This window comes from Geotrypetes seraphini, chromosome 3 (assembly GCF_902459505.1).
Source record: "Geotrypetes seraphini chromosome 3, aGeoSer1.1, whole genome shotgun sequence".
Classification (NCBI taxonomy): Eukaryota; Metazoa; Chordata; class Amphibia; order Gymnophiona; family Dermophiidae; genus Geotrypetes; species Geotrypetes seraphini.
Window position 1 is genome coordinate 233,280,310 of NC_047086.1, and position 26,016 is coordinate 233,306,325.

At 41.9% G+C, this 26,016-nt stretch overlaps 1 protein-coding gene across 1 annotated transcript in view; it reads left to right on the plus strand.

The window, feature by feature from the left end:
• Positions 1-26,016, plus strand: part of LOC117357257 (laminin subunit alpha-2-like) — a 466,835-nt gene that overhangs the window by 28,068 nt on the left and 412,751 nt on the right. Inside the window, exons 5-6 of the mRNA XM_033937630.1 lie at positions 2,423-2,559; positions 20,411-20,647. Coding sequence (XP_033793521.1) covers positions 2,423-2,559; positions 20,411-20,647 — 374 coding nt within the window. The remainder of the gene's footprint in view (positions 1-2,422; positions 2,560-20,410; positions 20,648-26,016) is intronic.

Below are 26,016 nucleotides of genomic sequence, written 5' to 3' on the forward strand. Positions count from 1 at the left end.
CAGGAGAGGCTCCTAGCTTTTTAAATTGCTTGTCTGGGGATAACCACGAATATTCAGCAGTACTTATCTAAATAGTGTCACTGAATATCCATGCTGAGCACTTAAGCTGAAACCAGCTAATTTGTAGGTGGTCTGGGAAAGAGTTAGCACTTATGTAGTTAAGCGAGAGAAAGAACTTTGTACGCTTAATCATGGCAAATGAGGAAGATGTGTCTATGAGAGTACCACAGCATGGTTAATTGTTTCACTACTCTAAGCTTGCCATAATATTTCAAGAGTTTCATTACCGCTCTTTCCAAATTTAACACAAAATTCAATCACACACTTTTGGCCTTCTCTCACAGATACGCCTTCCTCATCTGCCATGATGAAACATACGAAGTTCTTCCTCTCACTGTGACCCAACAATTAAGACTACGGCAGTCCAACTTCAGGCTCAGAAACATCGATGTATGAGCTTCACAGAAACCAGCACAGCGTTGCCATGTCTATGTCTTAGAAAGAAAACCAGAGGCAGTCTCATTACTTTTCAATCAGCTCTCATACATTCTTACTAAAATCTCTCTTCACACTTGTAAAAAGCTCCCCCGCCAACTCCTCCCCTCCATCCCTCCATCCCTCCTTCCCACCTCTGCACACCCAAATCCTGGTCTAAATGGAGAAATCTCCAGTTGCCCCTTCACCCTGGTACCACACTCCGAAATGGTGCTGACAAAAAAAATCAGATCCCTAAGGGAGAACCTTCAGATTTGTTACTTCTTATCTGTTCTTGATTTAGACCAGTGGTCTCCAACCTTTTTGACACCAAGGTGCGCTTTTATAGAAGCAAATTTTTCCAGAGACTGTTGGGGGGATGGAGGGTAGGAAATTGGGGTAGGTTCGTAGGGCAGTTTTTATACACAATATACATTACATTTCTATTATTATTAAGTTATACTATCATAATAGAAATTATACAATTTACCATAATGCAGAATCAGTGGGAGCCCAAAGCTTGTTTTCCTGCAACCAAATGATTCCATCTGGGGACGATGGAAATCAGTGACATGCATGCAGAAGAACCCCGATGACCCTGCCAACCCATCCCCTTGTGCACCTTTCCATCTCTCCCTTCCATCCCTCCCTCCCTACCGATGACCCTTCGACTGTGGGTGCCAACATACCTCAATTCTGAAAAGCAGCACCAGCGGCAATACTGAACAGGCTGTCTTCCCCACCAGGGCCTTCCCTCTGCTGCCGCATCACTAATGATGTCATCAGTGACATGGTGGCAGAGGGAAGGCCCCGGGGAAGGCAGTGAAGCAGTCTATTCAGTGCTGCCACTGCTGCTGCTTTTTAGAACGGAGGTATATTGGGGCCTTGTGGTCGGAGGGTCAGCGGGGTTCTGCTGAGGGATGAAGGATCTCTCATGGCCTGGCTGTCAGACAGCCGTTGCCTGCTAGTGGGCCATGGACCAGGGCTTGGGGACCCCTGGTTTAGACCATAAGTCCAGAGATCAAAACATATACATTCCCTTGCTAATTACACTAACTCATTCCGTCCAAAGTGAATTATAGATTTTTAGCACACTGGAGATCACCTGCTAGTAGCTAGCACTTAGGAACTGAATTATCCCTATTGAAGGTTCTGAAATTTGGAACGAAGCATTTTGAAATAACATCAATATTTTAAAGTGTTGCAAAGGGTCAAGAATATGGTGAGGAAATGGAAAGGAAAGGACACTTAAGTGCAATTTAAATGTAAATGACATGTTCCACTTGAACGGAAATGGTGTGCTTACCTCTGCAAGTTGCTGCTCTAACCCTTGTATAAAACTTTTGTCTACTGGGAATCCAACGGTGAAGCAAGACGACCATGTAATGTAATGTAATTTATTTCTTATATACCGCTAAACTCCGTTAGGATTCTAAGCGGTTTACAGAAAATAGACAATAGTGTGCATTAAAATTATAAATAATATAGGTTTACAGAGAAATATACATTAAAGGATACAATAAAAATAAGATAAATAAATAAAGAATAAGTACGTAGAAATTCCTTACTGTCCCGAAGGCTCATAATCTAACTGAAGTACCTGGAAAAATAACAATTATTTGAGTAATAAAAGTAAGAAATAGAAATAGAAGAAAAAATAATAAAATAAACATTCTAACAAGACTACATTGATCTAAGGACTTTGAAAGGTAGCAAAGAAGAGAGATAGGAATAGCTGCAGAAAGGAGGAACCGTTGAGCAATAGAATTTTGGAGAAATTTAAATGTTAAAAGTAAAACAAAACAAGGGGCAAATCAATGAATGAAATTAACAATAAAACATAAACTGGAAAAAAAGTGAAAATAAAAAAAATCAGAACAGTCGGATTAAAGACCTGTGCTCACAAAATACACTTTTATCTAATGCTGCTTTCTGTTTACCCTCACAGCATGCAACTGTCCCCATGTTGGCAACAACTGCGACCCAGACACAGGCCGTTGTGTTTGCCCTCCCAATACCATAGGGGAAAGATGTGATAAATGTGCTCCAAATTCCTGGGGCCACAGCATTGTCAGTGGGTGCAAGGTGAGTAGCTTAATCTTTACGCGTTGTGTGCTAAAAAACAGAAACAGGCCAAGCCTGTTGGGTAAAGTATGCGTGGTTTAGTAGGGGACTAGCACCAACCAAGCATTAGGCCAATTCTAGAATGTGCTCTTGAGATGTGTTAAGGATCCGGAACGTGACTGCTGGGGTGGGTGTACCTCAGCAGTATAGGCAGTCTATCGTTAGCTGATGAGCACTGGGCATGCTCACTGAGATCAACATTTTATCAAATTCAGGGCCTTATGTACTAGTGTGTATTAGCATATTACTAATCATTCTATGCAGTTTAAGGCATGTTTAAGTAATGCATGCTCCATTATTCTTAACTATGTATTGTCGCCTCCTTTTGGTAGATAGGATGACCACAGGATTCTCCTTTACAGTCTGAGTCTAGAGAAACATTTTTAGAAACACACTCTCAGGGTCAAGCAGGGAATCGGTAAATTTTATTTACAGCATAGGCAGCGGAACACTATTTGCTTGAGGAGGGGCCCAGGAGCTCCACCCTAACCCCAGTGGAATCCTGTCACAAGCTCCTGTCTCCAACCCCTTCAGGGCAGTTGCCATGCAGCGTCAATGAGCAAGCCTGCCCCCGGAAGTAGAATGGCAGCTGCCCCTAAGATTTAAAGGACAAAATTAGGAAATGGGTGGGAGGGCAGGCACCAACCATTGACTGCCAATTTTGCGGGAGACCATGGACCCTGTGGCCTCCACTGTTCCGACGCCTATGAAGTATAGTGGGTTTTAATCCCATTCAGGGATTAAGGGACTGTTGCTGAAAAAATACAGGTAGCAATGCTCTAAGTTATTGAAAAACTTCAAAAACAACCCCTGCTCCAAGCAAACTTACTGTTGTTGGTTACTGCATTCTGCTTCGTGCTCAACATGGCTGCTTCTAGCCTCAAAAATTATTGCAGCAGTGTGTGACATCAGCGTTCTCAGCCTGGCAATCAGATGTTCAGAGACATGACACTTGCTTCGCTGCTGGAACATAACTGAACCACATACACAAAGCATACTGTATGCTTCTCAACATTCATTCCTACCAGAACACAGATAACCCCTATGCAAATACGGGACCAAAAACTAAAAGTATTAATATATACAAACAAACCCTAAGATGCAAGACTCTGCATGCAGTACAACCCCCAGAGAAAAAGAAACAAATGTATTTTTTCCTGAACAGTGCAAAATACAGACAGCAGACATAAATTCTCAAAATTGACACAATTCAATCACTAAATTCAAAAATAAAATAATTCCCCCTACCTTTGTTGTCTCCCTCCCTCCATGCTGTGCCCTACTCTCTGCCCTGCTCCCGCCTGGCCATATGCTGTCCCTGGCATTATCTTCGGGCCGGCTCCCTCTTCCTTACTGCCGCAGTGCACAAAGCCGCGGGTAGCGGCTCCTCGCGCATCCCGTGCCTCATCTGGAAGCCTTCCCTCTGACATTGCAATTCAGAGAGAAGGCTAGGAGCTTAGGAGCCACTGCCTGCAGCTTTGTGCACTGCGGCAATGAGGAAGAGGGAGCCGGCCCGCAGATAACACCGCATCAATTGCATCGCGGACCGGCAGTTGAAGAACACTGCTCTAGTGCACAAGACAAAGAGCATCATGCAAGACACCACGGACTTCCTGAGCAAATTAAACAATATCATGCAGCTACCATCAAAAGCACTGGTAGTCACAATGGATGTAGAATCACTATATAGCAATATTCCCCATGCAGATGGCTTATCTGCATGTGAAAAATTCCTACAAATATCCTCCCTGGACCACAAATACTCACCGGAAGCTATTACAACCTTAATCAAATTCATTCTAACTCGACTATTTCTGCTTTAACAATGGAATGCATTGCCAGAGGATGTGGTAAGAGCGGTTAATGTAGCTGGTTTAAGAAAAAGGTTTGGACAAGTTCCTGGAAGTAAAGTCCATAAACTGCTGTTGAGACAGACATGGGAGAATCCACTACTTGCCCTGGATCGGTGGCATGGAATGCTGCTACTATTTGGCTTTTTGCCAGGTACTTGTAACTTGGATTGGCCTCCATGAAGACGGGATATTGGCTAGATGGACCATTGGTCTGACCCAGTAAGGCTATTCTTATGTTCTTATGTTCTAATGATATCTATCTGCAAATCATTAGCACTGCTATGAGTACCTGGATGGCACCACAATATGCAAACCTCTTCATGGCAGAACTGGAAGAGACATTTCTGGATACACATCAGACAAAAACCCTTAAATACTACAGATAACATTGATGACATTTTTATGATTTGGACTGAGGGAGAAGAGACACATATTTTTTACAATTTTTTCAGTACACATCATCCGACAAGCAAATTCAAAATTGACTACTCCTCAGAAAAAGTCAACTTTCTTGGCACCACAGTTTCTATCAACAATGGCTTTATACAAACATATATTTACAGTAAACCTATAGACAGATGTCCACAACTCCACCTTCCACTCCTCACATACAAAAAAAGATCCATTATACAGCCAAACCACACATCCATATCTGCTTGAGACAGAGATAAACACCTTAAAACTCTGACTGAATATTTAAAATAAAAAGGATAGAACTCCAAAATCTCCAAGAATATTTCCTCCTCCCTTGAAATGCCCAGAGGAGACTTATTGCAGTACAAAGACAAAAAAACAAAAAACAACCGCACACACACAGAAAGAATTCCCCTGGTGGTAACATACAACTCAGAGCTGGAAATACTGAGAAAAATATAAAAAACATACAATCATTACTAAAGAAGAATGAATTGCTGAAAGAAATATTCCCTGCTCCATCTATGCTGGCCTTCCAACAGCTACCTAATCTAAAACAAATCTGGTGAAAAATGCACTCACAACACAAACTCACAAGGAAGAGAATGGCACAAGTCCATGCAATATACTTAACTGCAAACTTTGCCAATGCATTTCACAGAACCCCATGGGAAAAACATTCAACATAAGGGATTCCTTCACATGCTCATCCTCCAATGTGGTATATATATATATATATATATATAATTCAATGCAAAAAGTGAAAAGAAGGGTGCTACATTGGAGAAACAAGCCTGATGCTTAAAACTAGGATTATCGTATGTACAGTGCTCCCCGCATATTCACGGTCGGCGGTTCGCAGTCCCAGTCATTCGCAGTATTTTCTGACTGCGAATGACCAAGCAGGAGAGGCCTGATTGGTGAAGCCCGACTTTAGTACAGGAAGAGGCGGTCAGAGCATACAGCGAGTGATTTCCTTCATTCGCTGGCGCTCTGGCTGCCCTCTCCTGTCTCCCCTGCCTAAAAACCGTATTCGTGGTTTTTCAAAAAAATAAAAATAAAATTACTTGCAGTTAGTTTTCAAGGACCAATCAAGTCAAAGAAAGATGATTGTCTGGGTGATTGTATCTTTACGCTCCCAGATGCTCATAACAGACTCTTGTGTATGCAATCTATCCTAGTGTATACTTATGAAGGGAATTTTTAATAATAAAGTAAAAATTGGGAATCTTTTGTGGCACACAGTTTGAGAGTCACTGGGCTATTCTTTATAGATGACAGGGGAGAGAAGGGTTCTGAGTTTATCAATACAAAAATTAAGGAAAAAGTAGCTATCCTTGGCCTCTCTATAAATGCAATAGTTGGGGAGCTAGCATATCATGAACCTTTCAAAAGGCATAATACTGTTAGGAGTGAGGGATGGGAGCTTTTGCTAAATGGCACGGAATTGTCCTCTCTATATAAATACAGATGATGATAGAAAGCTTTGGTCTTAGAGGGAAACAAGGAACTATTTCCGACCTTTTGTGAGAGGCTGTGAGTGTCCCTGATCTCCCTATTTTAAAAATGTAACATGTGCACAGACTGGATAGTAGTTTCCCTCTCTCAATTCTTCTCTTACCACCTCCGCAGGTGCCAAGGCCTCCCCTCCGGAGGAAGCCACACTGTATTTCTTGTTGCTGTGTTGGTGAAGAGCGGGAGCTGGAGCATGAGGGGGGGCGGGGCGTTGTGTAAAAGTTATCCGGTCACCCGGCGCGCTACAGCTCACTTCGCATGCTGAAGCGGTGGCGACTGTGCACACACATCTGTGTAAGCCGGCCAGGGATGCCTCAGAGCGCCTGCAAAAAGCTGTCCCAATTGCCGCGTGGGGAATGGCGGGTCCGAGAGGTGGGATGGGTAGAAAATGATAGTATCTGTACCGTACAACAATATTAAGACTTTCAACAGGCTGCTTGATGGGATCGGCAGATGAGTTATGAGTCTAGGTCAGGGAGGGGGCTGGGTGCAGGGCCTTGCAATGGTGGCGGCTGGAAATAATTCTGGGAGGGGGTGTTGGCTCAAATATAAACTGGGACCCCCATTTTTGGGCCAGTTTTTTTGGCCCCAAAATCCCAGTTTATATTCGAGTATATACGGTATATTAAAAACTGTAATGCTAACCAAGATATTATTACCTCTGTGGGACAACACTTCGACAAGCCAGAAGATTGCATCAATGATTTTATGATGAGAATACTGAAAAGAAATTTTAACAATCTAGGAACGTAAAACCTTTGAAATTAAAATGATAAAACATTTTGATACCCATAAAACAGGACTCAACAAGGACCTTGGCTTCCTCTTACATTACAGACCATGAATTTTTATAACTTTTTATCTTCTTTTTATCACCTGCCCATGTCTCTGTCTCTTACCCAACCAGCCCTTTTTTTTTTTCTTTCACCTTATCCACCTCTTGCTCCACCTGTGTGACTCTCACTGGAATGCTTTGATGTTTCACTTATATATCTGGCAGTTGTCAACATTTGCTTATATTTGTTAATTTCTGATCTAAAGAAGGTATTACCTTTATTATCTCAAACAGCAGACTAACAAGGCTACCACACTGTTTCACTTTGATACTGACAAAATTGGCAAAATGGAAGGATTTTCCTTAAGGATGGAGGATGTCAGCTATCAAAATGTGAAAATGTGTTCCTGTGTGTCTTCCTTATGTACCACAGTTCTAAAATGAAAATTTTCTTTGTATACTTACACATTAAGAAAAGAAATATGGCTGTCTTCATCTGTCATAACAAATTTAATAGCAGGATGCCTTGTATTTAACCATTCAAAATAACTTTCTAAAAGATCCCTTGTCCCTGACCAAAGCATGAAGATATCATAAATATAATGGAGCCACAATTTCACTTTGGTTGAAAAAACAATCTTCACCCATTGTTCCATAGTGGCACCCATCGCTACTCATGATGTCTGCTGAAAAAGTGTTCTCGATAGTGAAAATAATTTTTCTTCATCACCATGGCAGCTAAATCTGTCAAAAAGGTTACTGGGATCCCATGCTCATTAGGATTCTGTCTCAAACATTTTTCCCTCACTGTTAAAGCCTCATTCTGCGGAATCATTGTATGTATTCAATAAAATGTACCAGAAATTCAGGTATGTTCATCTTCCCTACCTCAAGGGCCTGTCATTATAAGATTTTTTGGGACAGGACGTTGGAATATCAGGCAGGGAAGATGAATTCCTGGATGTCCGTTGATTTCTCAAGCCTATTTTTATCTTACATTTAGGAAACTACTGAAAACTTACCTATTTGATAACAGGAATGTTGATTCTAAATTATATATTTAAGAATGTGTTTTATTAGGTTATGTATTTTAATTGTACCTTTTAATTGATGTATTTAATTGATGCATTCATAGTAGCTGTGTGTTTTTGAAATTGTACTTTTTAACTGAAATGTCTCAGTTCCTTTGTTGTGAACTGCTGGTGGGATGGTATACAAGAAAATAAATTATTATTATTATATAGGGACTTCACATCCAGTATTACCAAAAATGTAACTGACAGAATTTCTCTTACTTCTTTCCCTAATATAAGAATCCTTAATATAAGAAAGAGTATGTTTTACCAAAGGTCTAAAAAAAACAATCTATAAACGTAGAAAAGGTCTCCAATAAGGAACCCTTGCTGGAGACAATGGGCTGTCTAGGTAAATTATTTACAATTTTGTGTATTTTGGGAAATAGATAAATATGTGGAATCTTTGTATATTGTACATTCAAAAATTTATACTCAGAAAAGGTCAGATAACCTGCTTCAGAACCGCTATCTTAGTTATTGTATTTCTAACTGTAGTAAAGCAGTTGGATCTGTAGGCAGACATAGGGGAAGCCATTGCTTGTCCTGGATCGGTGGCATGGAATGCTGCTACTGTTTAGGTTTTTGCCAGGTACTTGTGACTTGGATTGGCCTCCGTGAAGATGAGATACTGGGCTAGATGGACCATTGGTTTGACCCAATAAGGCTATTCTTATGTTCTTATAATTGGATCCACAAGATTATTGCTGCTTTATGACTTCGGTCTCATAGTCATCAAAATTCAGGATTACTAATGCTTCCCTTTTATCAGATCTTCTAATCACGATGTCTAGATTGTATCATAAGGATCATTTCACTGCAAATTCTTCTTTAGAGCAATTATGTTGATGAAAATTATTTTTAGTCACAAATAGTTGCTCACAATCTCTAATGATCAATTGTATATATGTATGGTAAATAAACCCGGGCTGAAAAAAGTAGGAGGAGTCCTCTTAGATCTCTTCCTCATCAAAGAAGTTTCAGTTCCTTCCAATGAACATTTATTTTTAAAATTTAAGATGTTAGGTACAGATAAAAAGTACTTCAAATAACTTGCTGGCATGAAATACAATCCTTTCTGTTGAACAGACAATTCACAAGATATCAGTTGATATCTAGACAAATTAATCACTGATAGCTCTTCCCTCTTTGAGAACGCATTGTCAGGTGTTCTTGAATGACATTGGTTTGTTCTTTTATTCTTCCTTTTGACTTCACCAATTGCTCTTTCTGTTGTCTCCGTTTGTCTAAAACAGTGGTTCCCAAACCTGTCCTGGGGGACCCCCAGCCAGTCAGGTTTTCAAGATATCCCTAATGAATATGCATGAGAGAGATTTGCATACCTGTCACTTCCATTATACGCAAATCTCTCTCATGCATATTCATTAGGGATATCTTGAAAACCTGACTGGCTGGGGGCCCCCCAGGACAGGTTTGGGAACCACTGGTCTAAAATATCACTTCCAGAGTCTTCTGACAAATTCCCAGTATCTACTATTCCCCTCCTCTTCTTGCCACCTTTGCAAACATACTCAGAGTTCAACCAGGAATATACCAAAAATGTGTTATAATCCTTTTCATCCTGCTTGTATTTTTTTTATTTTAGATCACTGCAAATCATATTTAAATTGCTCAGCCTTCTTATTTGTTTACGGATATAATTGGCCAAACTTTTCTTGTGTAAAATCTTTCTTCAATTCAATCAGTTTGATGTCCATATCACTTTGAAAACGCTCAACATCAACTCTAGTTTTCTCAGTGATCAAAACTATAAGGTCAAGTGAACATTGGTTCAAAATGGAAGCCTATTTGGTCAAAGAATCTTAATCTTCTAAAAATAATCTCAGTTCTTTAACAATCCTCAGCCCCCTTGGAATATGTTTTTTCTTACAATATTCCAAAAGCATACCCTAGCTCCATGTAGCTCTATTTTAAATTCAGAAACTTCCCAAGTGGCTTGATTCAAATTCTCCATTACTCATTCATCTCACTATAACTCTCTTATAATTTATGCTGAGCCCTCCAAAACTCCCCCAAACCTACTAGAGCCACCTGTCTACCATTCCAATAGCCCTCATGGCTACAAGTCGCACCTAAATGGCAGTAGAGTAGGATTTTGATAGATTTTAGTGAACTCACACTTTCTACCATAAATGTAGTGATTAGAGTGGCATATGGGCCTGGGTCCTTCTCTCTATGGCTCTCGAGGACTAGAATTGCCTACCCCTGGGCTAGTGAACCATAGAGAGAAGGACCCAGGCCCATATGCCACTCTAATCATTACATTTATGGTAGAAAGTGTGAGTTCACTAAAATCCACCAAAATCCTACTCTGCTGCCATTTAGGTGCCATCTGTAGCAATGAGGGCTTTTGGGATGGTAGATAGGTGGGTCTAGTAGGTTTTGGGGAGTTTTGGAGGACTCAGCATAAATTATAAGAGAGTTATAGTGAGATGTACATCTGGAACACTTTATGTGAAGTTCACAGCAGTGCCCCACTGCTCTGTTGGCATGTCTGTGTAGCCAATCCATCACAATGCTGGCCCCTCTTGCATCCAAATAGTCTGGATTTGGATATTTTCAACTTGGACATTTCTTTGGTCAAAAATGGAGTATAAAGTTAAGCATTTAGTGGTTTGGCTTTCGAAAATGGACGTTTATGTGCTTCCGACTTTGGATGTTTAGCAGGAAACATCCAAACCGGTCTTCTTGAAGACATCCTTTTCAAAAATGGCTCTCTGAGTGTGCAGAATAACTAAACATATTAAATCTGAAAATATGGAATATATAGAGCAGGGGTAGGGAACTCCGGTCCTCGAGAGCCGTATTCTAGTCAGATTTTCAGGATTCCCCAATGAATATGCATTGAAAGCAGTGCATGCACATAGATCTCATGCATATTCATTGGGGAAATCCTAAAAACCCGACTGGAATACGGCTCTCGAGGACCGGAGTTCCCTACCCCTGATAAAGAGGAACTTCTCTTTCACACATCCATCATGCAGCCTGCTTAAGCATCTTCTGCCTCCAACATATCTTTAAATAATGTCATCTCCTTGTTTTAGTGTATTAACATTTTGGATTTCCCACTACTTTCCTAGCTTATTTTAGCTTTTCCACATATTGCTGCCTCTCTTCCCCTTTCTTGCGATTTCATATAATTTATGACAATAACCATTTTTGCTAGAAAACCATAATGATTTCTTTGTCTTCTCATTGTTATTTATTATCCTAACAAAAGGAGTATCTGCATTTAACTGGCCAAGTGCTGACTCCACCCCTGAAATGCCTCCCAAATAGTTAATTTCACTTAAGCGCTAACTGTTAATTTTCAGCAGCGATACCCAGTTAAAATGCTGCTGAAAATTAGCGGATTTCACAGAACAAGCAATTTAACTGGTCAGCATCTATTTCTGGCCAATTATATCACTTTGAATATTGACCCGAGAACTTTCAGGGGTTTTCTAAAGTCTTGTATGCATGTTGATTTAGACAGTATTTCTGTAATGTACACTCTTCAATATTTTGCTCACAAATCTGCATTCTCGGCACACTCATTATCTAGTATTAGTCGAGCAGATGTTAGGATCATCTTTGAGCGGTGGGGTTCAATTCTGTTCTCTTCATGCCTTTTGCACGAATGGATAAGCATTACAGAAAAGCTGACACACAGCCATCTGCATGAATGATACATTGGATGCATCTTGCCTTTTAGTACAGTACAAAAAATGTCCCGGCAGTGAAAAGTGAACAGCACACAGAGTTGAGCAGTAGAGCAGGTTCTTGGGGAGTCTTTATTCGCAATCTAGAATAGACAGTCATATCTATAAGCACTTTCTTGCAAAAATAAAACAAACAAAACAACCATTACATCTCAAGTGTATGGGGGCAGAATTGTAGACCTCAATAGGAGAGAGTATGGCACAGTGATTAAAGCTACAGCCTCAGCATTCTGTGGTTGTGGGTTCAAACCCACACAGCTTCTTGTGACCTTGGGCAAGTCACTTAATCCTCCCATTGCCCTAGGTACATTAGGTAGATTGTGAGCCCGCGGGACAGACAGGGAAAATGCTTAAGTACCTGAATAAATTCATGTAAACCGTTCTGAGCTCTCCTGGAAGAACGGTATAGAAAATTGAATGAATAAATAAATAAATATGTATATTCTGGAAGGAAGGAAGGAGAGAGGGGATATGATAGAGACATTTAAACATCTCCATGGCATTAATACACAGGAGGCAATTGTATGTCAGTGTATGGCCTTGTGCTTCTTATGGGACCCAGTTAGAGGGTGGAAAAGGGTGGCAGGCACTCCCATTTCCAAAGCACCTACTACTACCAAGACATGAGCAAGGGCCGCATTTAGGTGCAAACATTTATCCCTGCCATAGAACTGGCATAATTATTTCTGTCTACATTTAGGGACATTATTGCCAACTTATGCTAGAATTCTATAATGGATTTGTAGCAGAAATTTGCCGTTACAGAGTACTAGAACAGAGCTCAGATTTTTGGGCACCTACTGCTTAGTGTCTTTAGTGGAATTGCCTCTTATTTGCACATAATGCTCTATCATCATTTTTTGATCCATCTAATTTTCAATTTAAAAGCTCCTCAAAAATCGTCTCTTCTGAAAATGGTATGGTCGTTACCTCATCACCATAATTAGCTCTGCTGTTAATGAGGGGTTCTTCCTCCATGCTTTCCTTATTCCAAATTTGTGCTTCCCCTTGCACAGATATAATTGAAAAATATCTTGCATCTGCTATATTTCCTCTTATTTGTTCCATCGCCACCCTACCTACTTTCTTTATTTTCCAGATATCCATCCCTGTTCTCCCAGTTTGGCAATCCCTTTTGGCTTGTGATGCTCTCAGTCTCTTCTTTTTAAAAGCATACCCCTTTTCTTCTTACAGTAATTTTTTTTCCATGAAATTTTATTTATTTTCAATATCAACATAATATATCCTCTGTAATAAAACCCTAAACGCGCATGCGCACTTACAATTTTGTGATCCCTGCCGACGTGATTTCTGACTCTGTGCCAGATTTGATTTGCGGTGCACAGAGGCTTGCGGCGCGTGTGGCGTGCAGCGGCTTGCGGCAGTGAGAGCAACGGCAGGAGGGTGTCCTTCCAGGTGCTGCGAGGCGTCCAGCTGCTACTGCTGCACAGGGAAGTGGAGGGGGAGAGGGAAAAGGGACTGCATTAGGGGGAGGGTTTGCTGGGGGGCAGGCAGCAATCGTGGTTTGCTCTGGGGGGGGCAGAGAGAGATAGGCAGGGGGGCCAGGGAGAGAGACAGCGAGACAGATAGAAAGAAGTGGAGGGGGAAAGGGAAAAGGGGCTGCTTTGGGGGAGGGGTGTGCTGGGGGTGGGGGCAGGCAGCAATCTTGGTTTGCTCAGAGGGCCAGAGAGAGATATGAAGGAGGCCAGGAAGAGAGACAGACAGAAAGAAAGACAGACAGACAAGGGACCAGGGAGAGATACAGACAGAAAGAATGACAAACATACAGGGGGCCAGAAAGACATACAGACAGACAGACAGCGGCCAAGGAGTGAGAAAGAAAGACAGACAGACAAGGGGCCAGGGAGAGACAGACAGAAAGAATGACAAATAGACAGGGGGCCAGAGAGACAGACAGATAGCGGCCAAGGAGCGAGCAAGAAAGAAATAAAGACAGACAGACAGGGAGACAGACAGACAGCGGCCAAGGAGAGAGAGAGACAGAAAGAAAGACAGACAGACAGAAAGCAGCCAAGGAGAAAGAGGAACAGAAAGAAAGAAAGACAGACAGACACATCTATTCTAGCACCCGTTAAAGCCTAGTAATACAATAAAAATCATAACGCTTTTAGTTCTTTTGTAGTTTCAGAATGTTGAGAGGATATAAGAACATAAGAATTGCCGCTGCTGGGTCAGACCTGTGGTCCATCATGCTCAGCAGTCCGCTCAAATGACGGTCCTCTGGTCAAAGACCAGCGCCCTAACTGACACTAGCCCTACCAGCGTACGTCCTTGTTCAGCAGGAACTTGTCTAACTTAGTCTTGAATCCCTGGAGGGTGTGTTCCCCTATGACAGACTCCGGAAGAGCGTTCCAGTTTTCTGCCACTCTCTGGGTGAAGAAGAACTTCCTTACGTTTGTACGAAATCTATCCCCTTTCAACTTTAGAGAGTGCCCTCTCATTCTCCCTACCTTGGAGAGGGTGAACAACCTGTCCTTATCTACTAAGTCAATACCTTCAGTACCTTGAATGTTTCGATCGTGTCCCCTCTCAATCTCCTCTGTTTGAGGGAGAAGAGGCCCAGTTTCTCTAATCTTTCGCTGTACGGCAGCTCCTCCAACCCCTTAACCATCTTAGTTGCTCTTCTCTGGACTCTTTTAAGTAGTACCGTGTCCTTCTTCATGTACAGTGACCAGTGCTGGACGCAGTACTCCAGGTGAGGGTGCACCATGGCCCGTTACAGCGGCATGATAACCTTCTCCAATCTGTTCGTGATCTCCTTCTTTATTATTCCTAGCATTCTGTTTGCCCTTTTCGCCGCAGCTGCACATTGCACGGACGGCTTCATGGACTTGTCGATCAGAACTCCCAAGTCCCTTTCCTGGGAGGTCTCTGCAAGTACCGCCTTGGACATCCTGTATTGGTGCATGAGATTTTTGTTACCAACATGCATCACTTTACACTTGTCCACGTTGAACCTCATCTGCCATATCGCAGCCCATTCCTCGAGCCTGATTATGTCACGTTGTAGATCTTCGCAATCCCTCTGCGTCTTCACTACTCTGAATAACTTCTCTTAGAGCCTGAATCTCCTTTAACAAAAGCTCATTTGCTGCTCCAGATGTTTTAACTGCCATTTTCTCCAGTGTCGGTGGTTCAAATTTGGATCGTTTTGAACATGATGTAATGTTATTAGAAGCCTCTGATTTGACATCTTTAATGTTCCGCAAAGTTGTTTGAAATGAAGGAATTATCTGTTAACTTTTGTCTGGAACTATGTTTGAAAAAGAGAGTGAAGAGAGTCTAACTCGCACGTCCATCTTGTCAGATGATGACATCACAATCTACAGTAATTTACCTTAACATATAAATTTTGTTATACACAGGATAATCCACATACCTGGATGAAACATTTCCTCTATTTGTAAGCACCAGCCGAATATAAACCCCTCTCTTGTGGGTTCTGTTGCCATTTGGAGGATGCTGCATAACATATCAGTGCAATAGATAAGGGGTTCCTCCTTTATCTGCCCTGTATAGCACTTATCTCCCTTTAGTTCCCAGAAAACAAATGAAGAGGCTACAGACATGAATACAGAGCTGCTGGATATCATTTCTATAGCGCTGAAAAGCATATGCAGCGCTGTACATTTAATATTCAATAGACACTCCCTGCTCAGAAGAACTTACACGCTAATATGGATAGACAGACAGGACATCTTAGGATTGGGGAGTTTCTGGTAGAAGGAATGATACCATAGGAATAGGTATTGAATAGTGAGTAGGAATTATGAGTTGAAAGCAGCTTCAAAGAAGTGGGTTTTTAGTTTAGATTTGAATACCGCTAGAGACGAAACATGATATATTGGCTATGGCAGCCTGTTCCAGGCATACGGTGTGGCAAGAAAGAATGGATGGAGTCTGGAGTTGGCGATGGAGGTAAAGGGTGCAAATAAGAGGGACTTAGCTGATGAATAGAGTTCACACAGGGGGAGGGGGGAGCATAAGGGGAAATGAGTGAGGAGAGATATCCAGGGGCTATAGAGTGAATGCACTTGTAAGTCAGTAAGAGGAGTTTGAACTGTATTTGGAAATGGATGGGGAGCCAATGAAGTGACTGGAGGAGGGGGATAATGTGAGCATGGCGGCTCTCATGGAATACGAGTTGTGCAGCAGCCTTTTGAACCTGTCTCTCCTATAGCATGACCCAGCGCAAAAACTGAAATATTGTCCCAATCATTTTCCAAGTCATTTACAGGAATGTTAATTTTGTTTTTGGGGGTATTGATTTTGTTCTGAGATGAATATCGTAATGCACCTGGGTAAAAGAAATCCATGCAGAACTTACTCACTGAATGGTGAGACCTTGGCTAGGACCACGGCAGAACGCGATTTAGGAGTAATCATTAGTGATGACATGAAAACTGCCAATCAAGTGGAAAAGGCTTCCTCCAAGGCATGGCAAATGATGGGTTGTATCCGTAGAGGTTTTGTCAGCAGGAGGCTAGAAGTCATAATGCCGTTGTACAGATCCATGGTGAGACCTCATTTGGAGTATTGTGTTCAATTCTGGAGACCACATTACCGGAAAGATGTGTTGAGAATTGAGTCGGTTCAGTGAATGGCCACCAGGATGGTCTCGGGTCTGAAGGATCTCCCGTATGAAGAAAGGCTAAATAAATTGCAGGTGTACACACTAGAGGAACGAAGAGAGAGAGGAGACATGATTGAGACGTTTAAATATATCACAGGTCGTATCGAGGTGGAAGATGATATTTTCCGTCTTATAGGCCCCTCGACCACCAGAGGGATTCCGCTGAAAATCAGGGGAGGTAAATTTCATGGTGATTCCAGAAAGTATTTCTTCACCGAAAGAGTGGTCGATCACTGGAACGAACTCCCTCTGCAGGTGATCGAGGCTAACAGCGTGTCAGATTTTAAGAGAAAATGGGATATTCACGTGGGATCTCTAAGGGTGTAAAGCCGTGGGGGTGGGTCATTAGAGTGGGCAGACTTGATGGGCTATGACCCTTTTCTGCCATCATTTTCTATGTTTCTATATTTCTATGTTTCTAAGATGGCATACCCTTCCGAAAGAAGGTGCAATATTGGCAAAGAATGTGCACTCTTTTCCCAGTACAGACATCCAGGGGAGGAAGGCTTTCCCTTCAGGCTTTGGTGTGTGTGAGGCGACTGGAGGAACTTCACGGCTGATTTTAAAGAGTGTATGCAGCCATTCATATGGATTTTTGCCTGCCTCTGTTGTTAGCAGTATGGAGGAAGGGGAAAGTGGCTATAGTGCCATTTTGCCTTTGGACAAAGTTGAACCAACAATGATTTGGTTGGCAGAACTCATCCTGGACTCTATCTGGAAGCTCTTGAGGCTTTATCTGATTTTGTCAATTCTACAATAGATAATTCAGCTATTTACCAGGCTTTGCAATCTCGAGTATCTGCCCATATCGCAAAACTTGAACACGTTATTACTGAAATCACTTTGGTTGAGGCAGTTTAGACCACTTTCATTCAGGAGAAAAATATTCTCTGCAAGAAGGTTGAAGACTTTGACAATTACACAAGAGCATTCAATTGAAGATAATTCAATTTCCCAGAGTCTTCAGTAATGTCACTGAGAGAACTCTTTCATAAATTTCTTAAAGAGATGGTTAAACCTCCACTTTGTAAGATACACTTTTTGCCAGTTAAAAGGACTCGGGTGGCTTCAGAGGCTGTGGGTCAATTGGCAGAAGAGGTTACTATGGACAGCTGGGACTTAACTGGAATTCTGAAACAATCTATTCTAGATGTTACAGAAAGAACTACACTTTTGGTTTTGTAGCATGATATGATTAATTTTACGGGATATCTGAATCTAAGAAAGTTATAGCTAAGAATTATATAAATTATTTCTCAAGCTGACCTCTGAAATGCTCTAGCCATCTGTCTTTATACTATTGCAAAACAAAAAAGCAGTAATTCCACAACCAAAATATCAAATACACAACAAAAGTGGAATAAAACTAAGATTAAATTTATCAATTCAATTGCACTGATAGATCATTTATGGAAGAAGGTGAAACCTCAGACCATATTGCAGCTTCTCATAATAGCCAATGGCTATTTGACAAATGCAATGTTGTGGTTTCAATCATTGGTCCGCCTCCGTCCCTTTAATATAAGTGCAATAATTCATTGGCTGTTATGAGATGCAGCAATATGGTCTGAGGTTTCGCCTTCTTCCATAAATGATCTATCAGTGCAATTGAATTGATAAATTTAGGGCTCCTTTTACAAAGCCGCGCTAGGGCCTTAACGCGCAGAATAGCGCTCGCTAGCCGCTACCGCCTCCTTTTGAGCAGGCGGTAGATTTTTGGCTAGTGCGCGCTATAGCGCACGCTAATACAGTGCGTGCGTTAAAAACGCTAGCGCACCTTTGTAAAAGAAGCCATTAATCTTTGATTTATACTATTGCAAGCCTGAAATCAAGAAGTTTAGTACCCCTTTCAATGAATACAAAAGATAGCTGGATTTGGTACCAGTGTCAAACAGAACTTTACTCTGCAAGATATGCACAATGAAAGAAGATGTAGCAGTGTCAAACAGAACTCTATTCTCCAAGCTATGAACAATAAACAGAGGCTGGAGTAGAGTAACAGGACACAGAGTTTGGAGCAAAAGTGTTAATGACATAAGCATTCAGAAACTAGAATATAACGAAAGAGATACCATCTACCTGAAACTCCTCAGACAATGCATGGCCCTTTTAAAATCCAGTCAAAGCTCTACCTAGCTAGCAAGGTGATGAGTCAAAACTGTGCGGGACATTGCCATGCCGACAATCGTGCACAGCCAATCCCGAGCAGGACTTCTGCGTGCTGCCTAAAAACTGCTACTGTTAGCGCTCAGAGGAATGTGTGTGGGGAATCCCCCACTATACTGACAAAGTGTTCACTCAGAGGGGGGTGTTGGGGGAAATGAGGTCAAGCAAATGAGGTTGAAAGTGTTCAAGACAAGCATGTTTTCCTGTATAAGCCCTCAAGCATGGAATGAGATTCCAATCTACATGAATCAGCAGGAAAATCTGTATAAATTTAAGAAATTACTGAAGAAGTACTTATTTTGTAAGATGAAGTAAGGGAATTAAGTTCTTTATGGTAAAGTTGAGCGTTGGTCGCTGATATGTCTTTTTACTCTCTGTGTTTAGTTTGCAATGCACTGTATGTATTGATATTTTTATTGCGTATGTATTTGTTGTGACCCGCTTTATATAAAGCGGGATACAAATAAATAAACTATAATTAGCTTAAACTAAAATTAATTGGGTGGTAGGCACCTACTGCTTTTGAGTGTGTGCCTAGCCTAAGGCACCTACCAGAAAGTGGGCATGGTTAGGGGCGGGTGTTGGGTGTGTTTTCATGTAGGAGTCTAAAGTGGACTTAGGTGCTGGGATTTAGGCCAAGCAAACCCTGGCATAAAAAGGATGTGCACAAGTCCTATGCCTAAGTCCACTTTAGGTGTCGCTAAGTGCGATTCTCTAAACAGCTCCTAACTGATGATTGACAGATGCTATGCGCCACATTCCTTGGGGCCTATGTCTTAGGTGCTTTTTATACAATCGGGGTCTATGAGCCAGAGTTACTAATGTGTTAGCTTGTGCCAGTGTTGTAAATATGAATTATGAGTAACTGGTATCTGCATTAAATGGGATCTGTGGTAAAATAGTGCACATTAAAGGTGTAGAACGTCTACGGGACCTGCACAGTTCAAGGACATTATTCAGTGGGACTGTGGTCACAGTCCCTCACGCCCGGATTCTCTAACCGGCATCCATGTTGGCGTCCGCCGATCGTTCGACAGCTCCAGTTAGAGAATCGCACCTCAAGCGCCTATGTAGGTGTGATTCACGCAAAGATAGGTGCCAGAAACGTAGGCCAGGGTTTTCTGGGCCTACATTTCCAGCGCCTATCTTTGTGTGAATTACGCCTACGTAGGCGCTTTAGGCTGCCTAACACCACTTCAGGCATTGGCCAAGCCTACTATGGCTTTCAGCGGCCTAAAGTACCCACGTAGGTGCGATTCTGGCGCCTTTTAGTTAGGCGCCATTAGGCACTTCAACCTCACCATTTTTTGCCATTTCTAACAATGTTATTCAATTAGGCGCCTAAGTTTAGGCACTGGTTTTAGAATTTCACTTTCAGTGCCTTAAACACAAATTTTACTTAACTGAGTTTCTTTGGCACTTTTTCCCTTCTTGAACAAAATTAAATCCTTGGGGAAAAAGTGTGTTACAGATGCTTTGCATCATAACTGTGCAAGTAAACTAGCCTGCAGGTTTTTGTTTTCCTAAAACAAATCTGCCTCTGAAAATGTACCTATTTTAATTATCATGTCATTGAAAAGATTTGAAAGATGAAACTGGATTTAAATCTGACCTTTCCTCTTTTCCCTTTTGCTATGCAGGCTTGTGATTGCAGTGCTGTAGGGTCACTGACCTCCCAGTGTAATCCAGATACTGGTTGCTGCTTTTGCCGCCCAAACTACTCTGGGGACAAATGCAACGAGTGTAGGTTGGGATTCCGGAATTTCCCAGAATGCATTCCCTGTCGCTGCTCACTGGCGGGGACCGATGTTCAGACCTGTGACCTGGAAATGGAGACGTGCTCATGCGCTCATCTGACAGGAGCCTGCAGCTGCAAGGTAATACAGCACATAATACTGCCATTTAACTCGCCAGCAGATTAACCGTTCCCCTTAACTGTATCCATGACATCCTGTTTGTCTGTCTTGGCTGTTTAGATTGTAAGCTTTTTCGAGCAGGGACTGTCTTCTTTGTGACTCTGTGCAGCGTTGTGTGCATCTGGTAGCGCTATAGAAATAATTCATAGTAGTAGTGTGAAGAGTTTCCGTCTTTGGGAAGCAAAGCTGAGATTGTGATGTCATAATGCCTCATTCCACCAATGCCTATGAGCCAACCTCAGTAGTGATGTCACAATGGCTGATCGTCCTGGATTCCCTTAACATCCTGTTTGTCTTGTCTGTTTAGATTGTAAGCTTTTTTGAGCAGAGACTGTCTTCTTTGTGACTGTACGATGCTGCATACCTGTCTGGTAGCACTATAGAAATAATTTAACAGTAGTATAATACTAAGGAATTCATTCCAAAACATGGCAAGTCAAGCTTCTCTCACTGGGAGCTTCTCTTTCCCCCTCTTTTACTAATGCATAGGGTGGGTTTCAGCACCGGCAGGGGCGGTAACTGCTCTGACACTCATAGAATTCCTATGCGTGTTGAAGCAGTTACCGCCGCTGCCAGCGCTAAAACCCGCTCTATGCATTAGTAAAAGAGAGGGTTCACTTGTACAAGTTACATGGATCTATGTTTAGACCAGGGGGTCTCAACCTAATCCTTGGGAGACACCCAGCCAATCAGACTTTTAGGATACCAGAATGACTATGTAGCCTAAAACTTGGGGGGCTGGGTGTGTCCTAAGGGCTGGATTAGGATTCCCTGCTTTGGATATATCATTGCAGATATCCAGTTGTGATGCTGCTAAAGTGAGGTTTGATACTTGATACTACTAACTGAAAAATGGATTGCATATGAAAATGTTCACGGAGTTATTTAACAGGGAACTAGTTAACTCTCAAGTGGTTCTGAGTTATTATTATTATTGTTACTATTCTTAATAATAACAATAGTCTGAACTTTCAGCACAATAAATGTGATTATTTTTGGCCATGGATTTCTTTCAGATTTTCAGGTCTGTACTGTAGTACTATGATTATGTTGCCAGAGGGCTCGATACTCAATGAGAGCTATCTGAATAGGAGCCGCTCATACCTGGATATGTCCCACTTACTAGGCCTGTACCTGGTTTTCAGTGGAATTATCCAGATACTGCTGCTGAAAATCCAGACAGGCATCTTTGGCACTATCTGGGTAGTGGTGGGGCCTTCTGGGAGAGAAAGGGGGGGGGGGCGGCACCGGGGCCCCAGATAATGGTTCCTGGTATCTCTACGTATACCTGTATTTTCAGCACCACCCTCTAGATAGCATCTGGTAGTGAAAATCCAGTTATATCTTTAAATGCTACAAAATGCTCACGCGCACACTCACTCAGTTAAACGGGATTCCTAACTGCCTAAACGCTATGAAAAAGCTAAGTTAAAAAACTAATTTATTGCATAAAAATAATTTATAGCATATAAAAATATGAATTAAGAATATATATATATATATATTTTTTAGTTCAAGTCTTTTTATTGGAATTATAGGCAACAATGCGCATGCTCAAGGCCTTCTAATTCTCCCTCTCGCCAGCCTTTCTCTCTTTCTTTTGTTCTCACTACTTGGTGCTCTCTCTCTTTCTTTCTCTCTCTCTCTCTCTCTTAATATATTGACTGTTCTGTAGGTTAAAGCTTTCAGCCCTACCCCTTCCTACAGCTGGAAAAGGCTGCCAATCAACCCCCTTACTCTCCTTCATTTAGAAATACTCAGTTCCACCCCTTCTCTGCAGCTTGGAAAGAGAATAAGGCACGCTCTTCCGGCCCTGTAAGCTTACAATTCCCAGGAAAAAAAAAAACAATTAGGTTTCTATGTGAGGCAGCTGTTGGTGCCTACAGTTCCCAGAAGATTGATTTCCATTCAGCTTGCCCAGTACGCCCCCAGTGAGGCTTCTATGTGAAATAAGCTCCTTATTCAGCTTTTCCCCCACTTTCTCTGAGAGATACTGATCCATGGCAGGTTTTCCTGTCTGCTCAGCCTCCCTGCTCATGTCCCACATAGCTTGTCATAGTGGGCACAGGCGTGCAAAACACTTACATGCAAACTGTATACAATGTCGTTCACATGCACAACTGGCATATGTGGGCATGCGCATTTACGCCTTCAGATGACATGGCATAAATCAGGGGTGTCTAACCTGCGGTCCAAGGGCCACATGCGGCCCCGTGAAGTATTTTGTGCGGCCCCGGTCGAGGGCGATGCAATGTTTTCCTCTGCTGCCCCCCAGGTATTTACCATCTTGCCGGCTCCCTCCTCTGTCTTGCTGCAGCATTTGCGCGGCCCCAGAAACATTTTTTTCAGCCAATGCGGCCCAGGGAAGGCCTAAATATTGGTGCCTATGCTAGTATTCTAGAATGTCAACTACATGCATAATTCCTGTTAGAGAATTTGCAATTAACGTGAGATAATTTGGTGCCTAACCTTAGGTGAACTTTCTAATGTTTATCCCTGAGTGTAAGGGAGAGTGTGTTGCATTCAGAGGTTAAAGCTACAGCCTCAGCACTCTGAGTATGTGGGTTCAAACCCACAGTGCTCCTTGTGACCCTGGGCAAGTCACTTAGGGCTAGATTCACTAACCTGCCCGATCGTGACCGATCCGTGTCTGATCCAGGCAGGTCCAATGAATTCAGAAAGCAGTAATATTTTAATGGGGGCGATCGGAGCAATGCCCCCATCTGCCGACACGGATCGCTAGTGTGCGATCCCCACGCATGCGCCAACCATCTGTAGATGGTCTTCGCATGCATCTAAGACCCGTCTGAGCACCAACTTTTTTTTAAAAACTTTACTTTTTAGCCCAGCGAGCCCGCGTAAACCCACGAGTTAAAACCATGGGCTTGCTGTGCAGTGAAGGGCAGGGGAGATTCAGGAGAGATTCGGGCGGCGGTTCAGGGGAGAGCAGAGCGGCAGGCAGGAGAAATTCGTGGAGAGCATGGCGGCGATTCGGAGCGGCAGGAAGGAGAGATTTGGGGCAGTAGATAGCAGGACGTGCAGAGAGCAGGGTAGAGAGCAGGGCGGCAATAATAATAATAATAATAATAATAATAACTTTATTCTTATATACCGCCAACAATCTTGCGACTTCTAGGCGGTTTACAGCAAAGAATATAGCAATGTACATCTGATAGTAACAGCATTAATGATAATAACAACAGTTATGTACTGTAGGGTCGTGAAGTACCTTTCGGTTTGCACAGGGTTGGAAGTTAGTGATTGGGGTTAACAGTTTACAAGAACAGATTTGGGGAGTGATTACGAAGGGGGTTATTGTCCTTGTTCGTTGCCTAGGTATTTTGTGAACAGGTATGTTTTCAGGTGTTTCCTGAATTCTCCATAGTTGTTTGTGTGTGTAATTAGTTTATCTAAGTCTTTGCCCCATAAGGCTGCTTGATAGGATAGAAGTTGTTGATGGTATCTCTTATATTTGCATCCTCTGGCTGGTGGGGAGACGAATTTCAGGTGTAATCTTCTCTCATGTCTGTTGGTTGGGTATGAGAAGAGGTCTGTTATGTATTGGCAATGGAGCTGGAGAGTCGGAAAGGACGTTTGCGACTGGTCCCCCAACAGTCGCTTCTTGGGTTGATCGGCCAACCTAGTCGGTTTGCAAGATTTCATTAGTGATTCGGGTCCCGGTCTACTTTGCATGCCGTTCCCCCTCATTTGCATGCGTGGATCGGAAGCAGATCGCAGGAGAGGTTAGTGAATTGGGCCGGAGGGAAATTGGGTCGTAAACCAATCAGTACATGGATCAGTTTGCTTAGTGAATCTAGCCCTTAATCCCCCCCATTGCCCCAGATACATTAGACAGACTGTGATCCCACCAGGTCAGACAAGAAAAAATGCTTGAGCACCTGAATAAATTCATGTAAACCATTCTGAGCTCCCTTGAATGAAAAAATGAATACATTTTTTCCCCATCATTAGCTACTGAGTTAGGAGGCCGATACTAGTACCGGTAAGTGAAAATTAACCACAGCTCTTGAGGTGGTGTTAACTTCCAACAGATAACACTGCTGATAAAGTTTACCACAGGTTGTGCCTTTCATGCTGCATTACAATGAACTGCTTTCTATGTGTTTGCGTTCTTTACAGCTCATTATTATTTAACATGCATTGCACTAAAAATCCTTGCGTTAAGCTGTATTAATTGGCAAATAGTGTGTATCGTTGCCACAATGCAGCTTATTAAATAGGGGTCTTACACTGTAAGCTACCTGGGTCACGGAAATATCTGTATGTACCTCAAACAGAGCTGGTGTTGAAAAGATAATTAAGCATAAATATATATATATCTAATGAAATAAAATATGATGGGAATAAAAGGCCTATCTAGTCTGCCCGTTCTCCTTCCATTTGAAATGCAAAGATGGCTGTGGCTTTCCCTTCACGACTGATATTGTTATAATAAGTTGCCTGAAATTCTGCTGTTAAGAGGAAATAAATTTCTGTTAGAGTGAAGGTTTCATCTGATAGGTAGCAGACAGATTATTTTCACGCATTTATTTTGTATAAGATTCTAAGGAGCTCTTTTACTAAGCTGCCTAAGGCACCAACATGTGCCTAACTCATCTTTAAACGACGATCATATAAGTACAGTTATAAGAAAATGTTTTTATCGTTTACGAATGATATGCTCTCTAACTAAATTTCTTGACATATCAGCTTTAAATACTTTAATCCATTCATTAGTCATTTCTTGTCTGGATTATGGCAATGTCAAAAATAATAAGTGGTGAGGAAAGTGCAACAGTAATAAGTGGTGAAGAAAGTGCAAAAATAATAAGTGGTCTGTATCGCTCAGCATTTCTTTCTCTGGCATTTGAAGTTACTAACACCTCCTCTAGGTTCCTTGAAAAAGACCCTCGAAACATGGTCCATGTCGGGACCTACCAACACACCTCTGAGTTAAGTAGGAATTGTTTTTCCTTTATTGCCACTGAAAAACCACATCCAATATTTAAAAAGTACTCCAATTTCACTTATTTGCATTATAGCCATACACAGTGATGGGACGGTGGGTTTGGTTATAGGAGCCACGGCTCCTGTTCGGATTACACATATCTGAGTGTATGTAAAAGTGCATAAATTTCATTGTGTCTGAAATTTATTTGACCTTTATTTTCGACATTTAGTCTGAGAAGTCTTGTTTTCAACGTTATATATGGATTATGGCAATGTCTTATACCATGGTATTACCAAAAAAGAGTTAAAATGTCTACAAATAATCCAGAATACAGCAGTAAGTCATTTACAAGGCCAAAAAACTTGACCACGTAACTCCT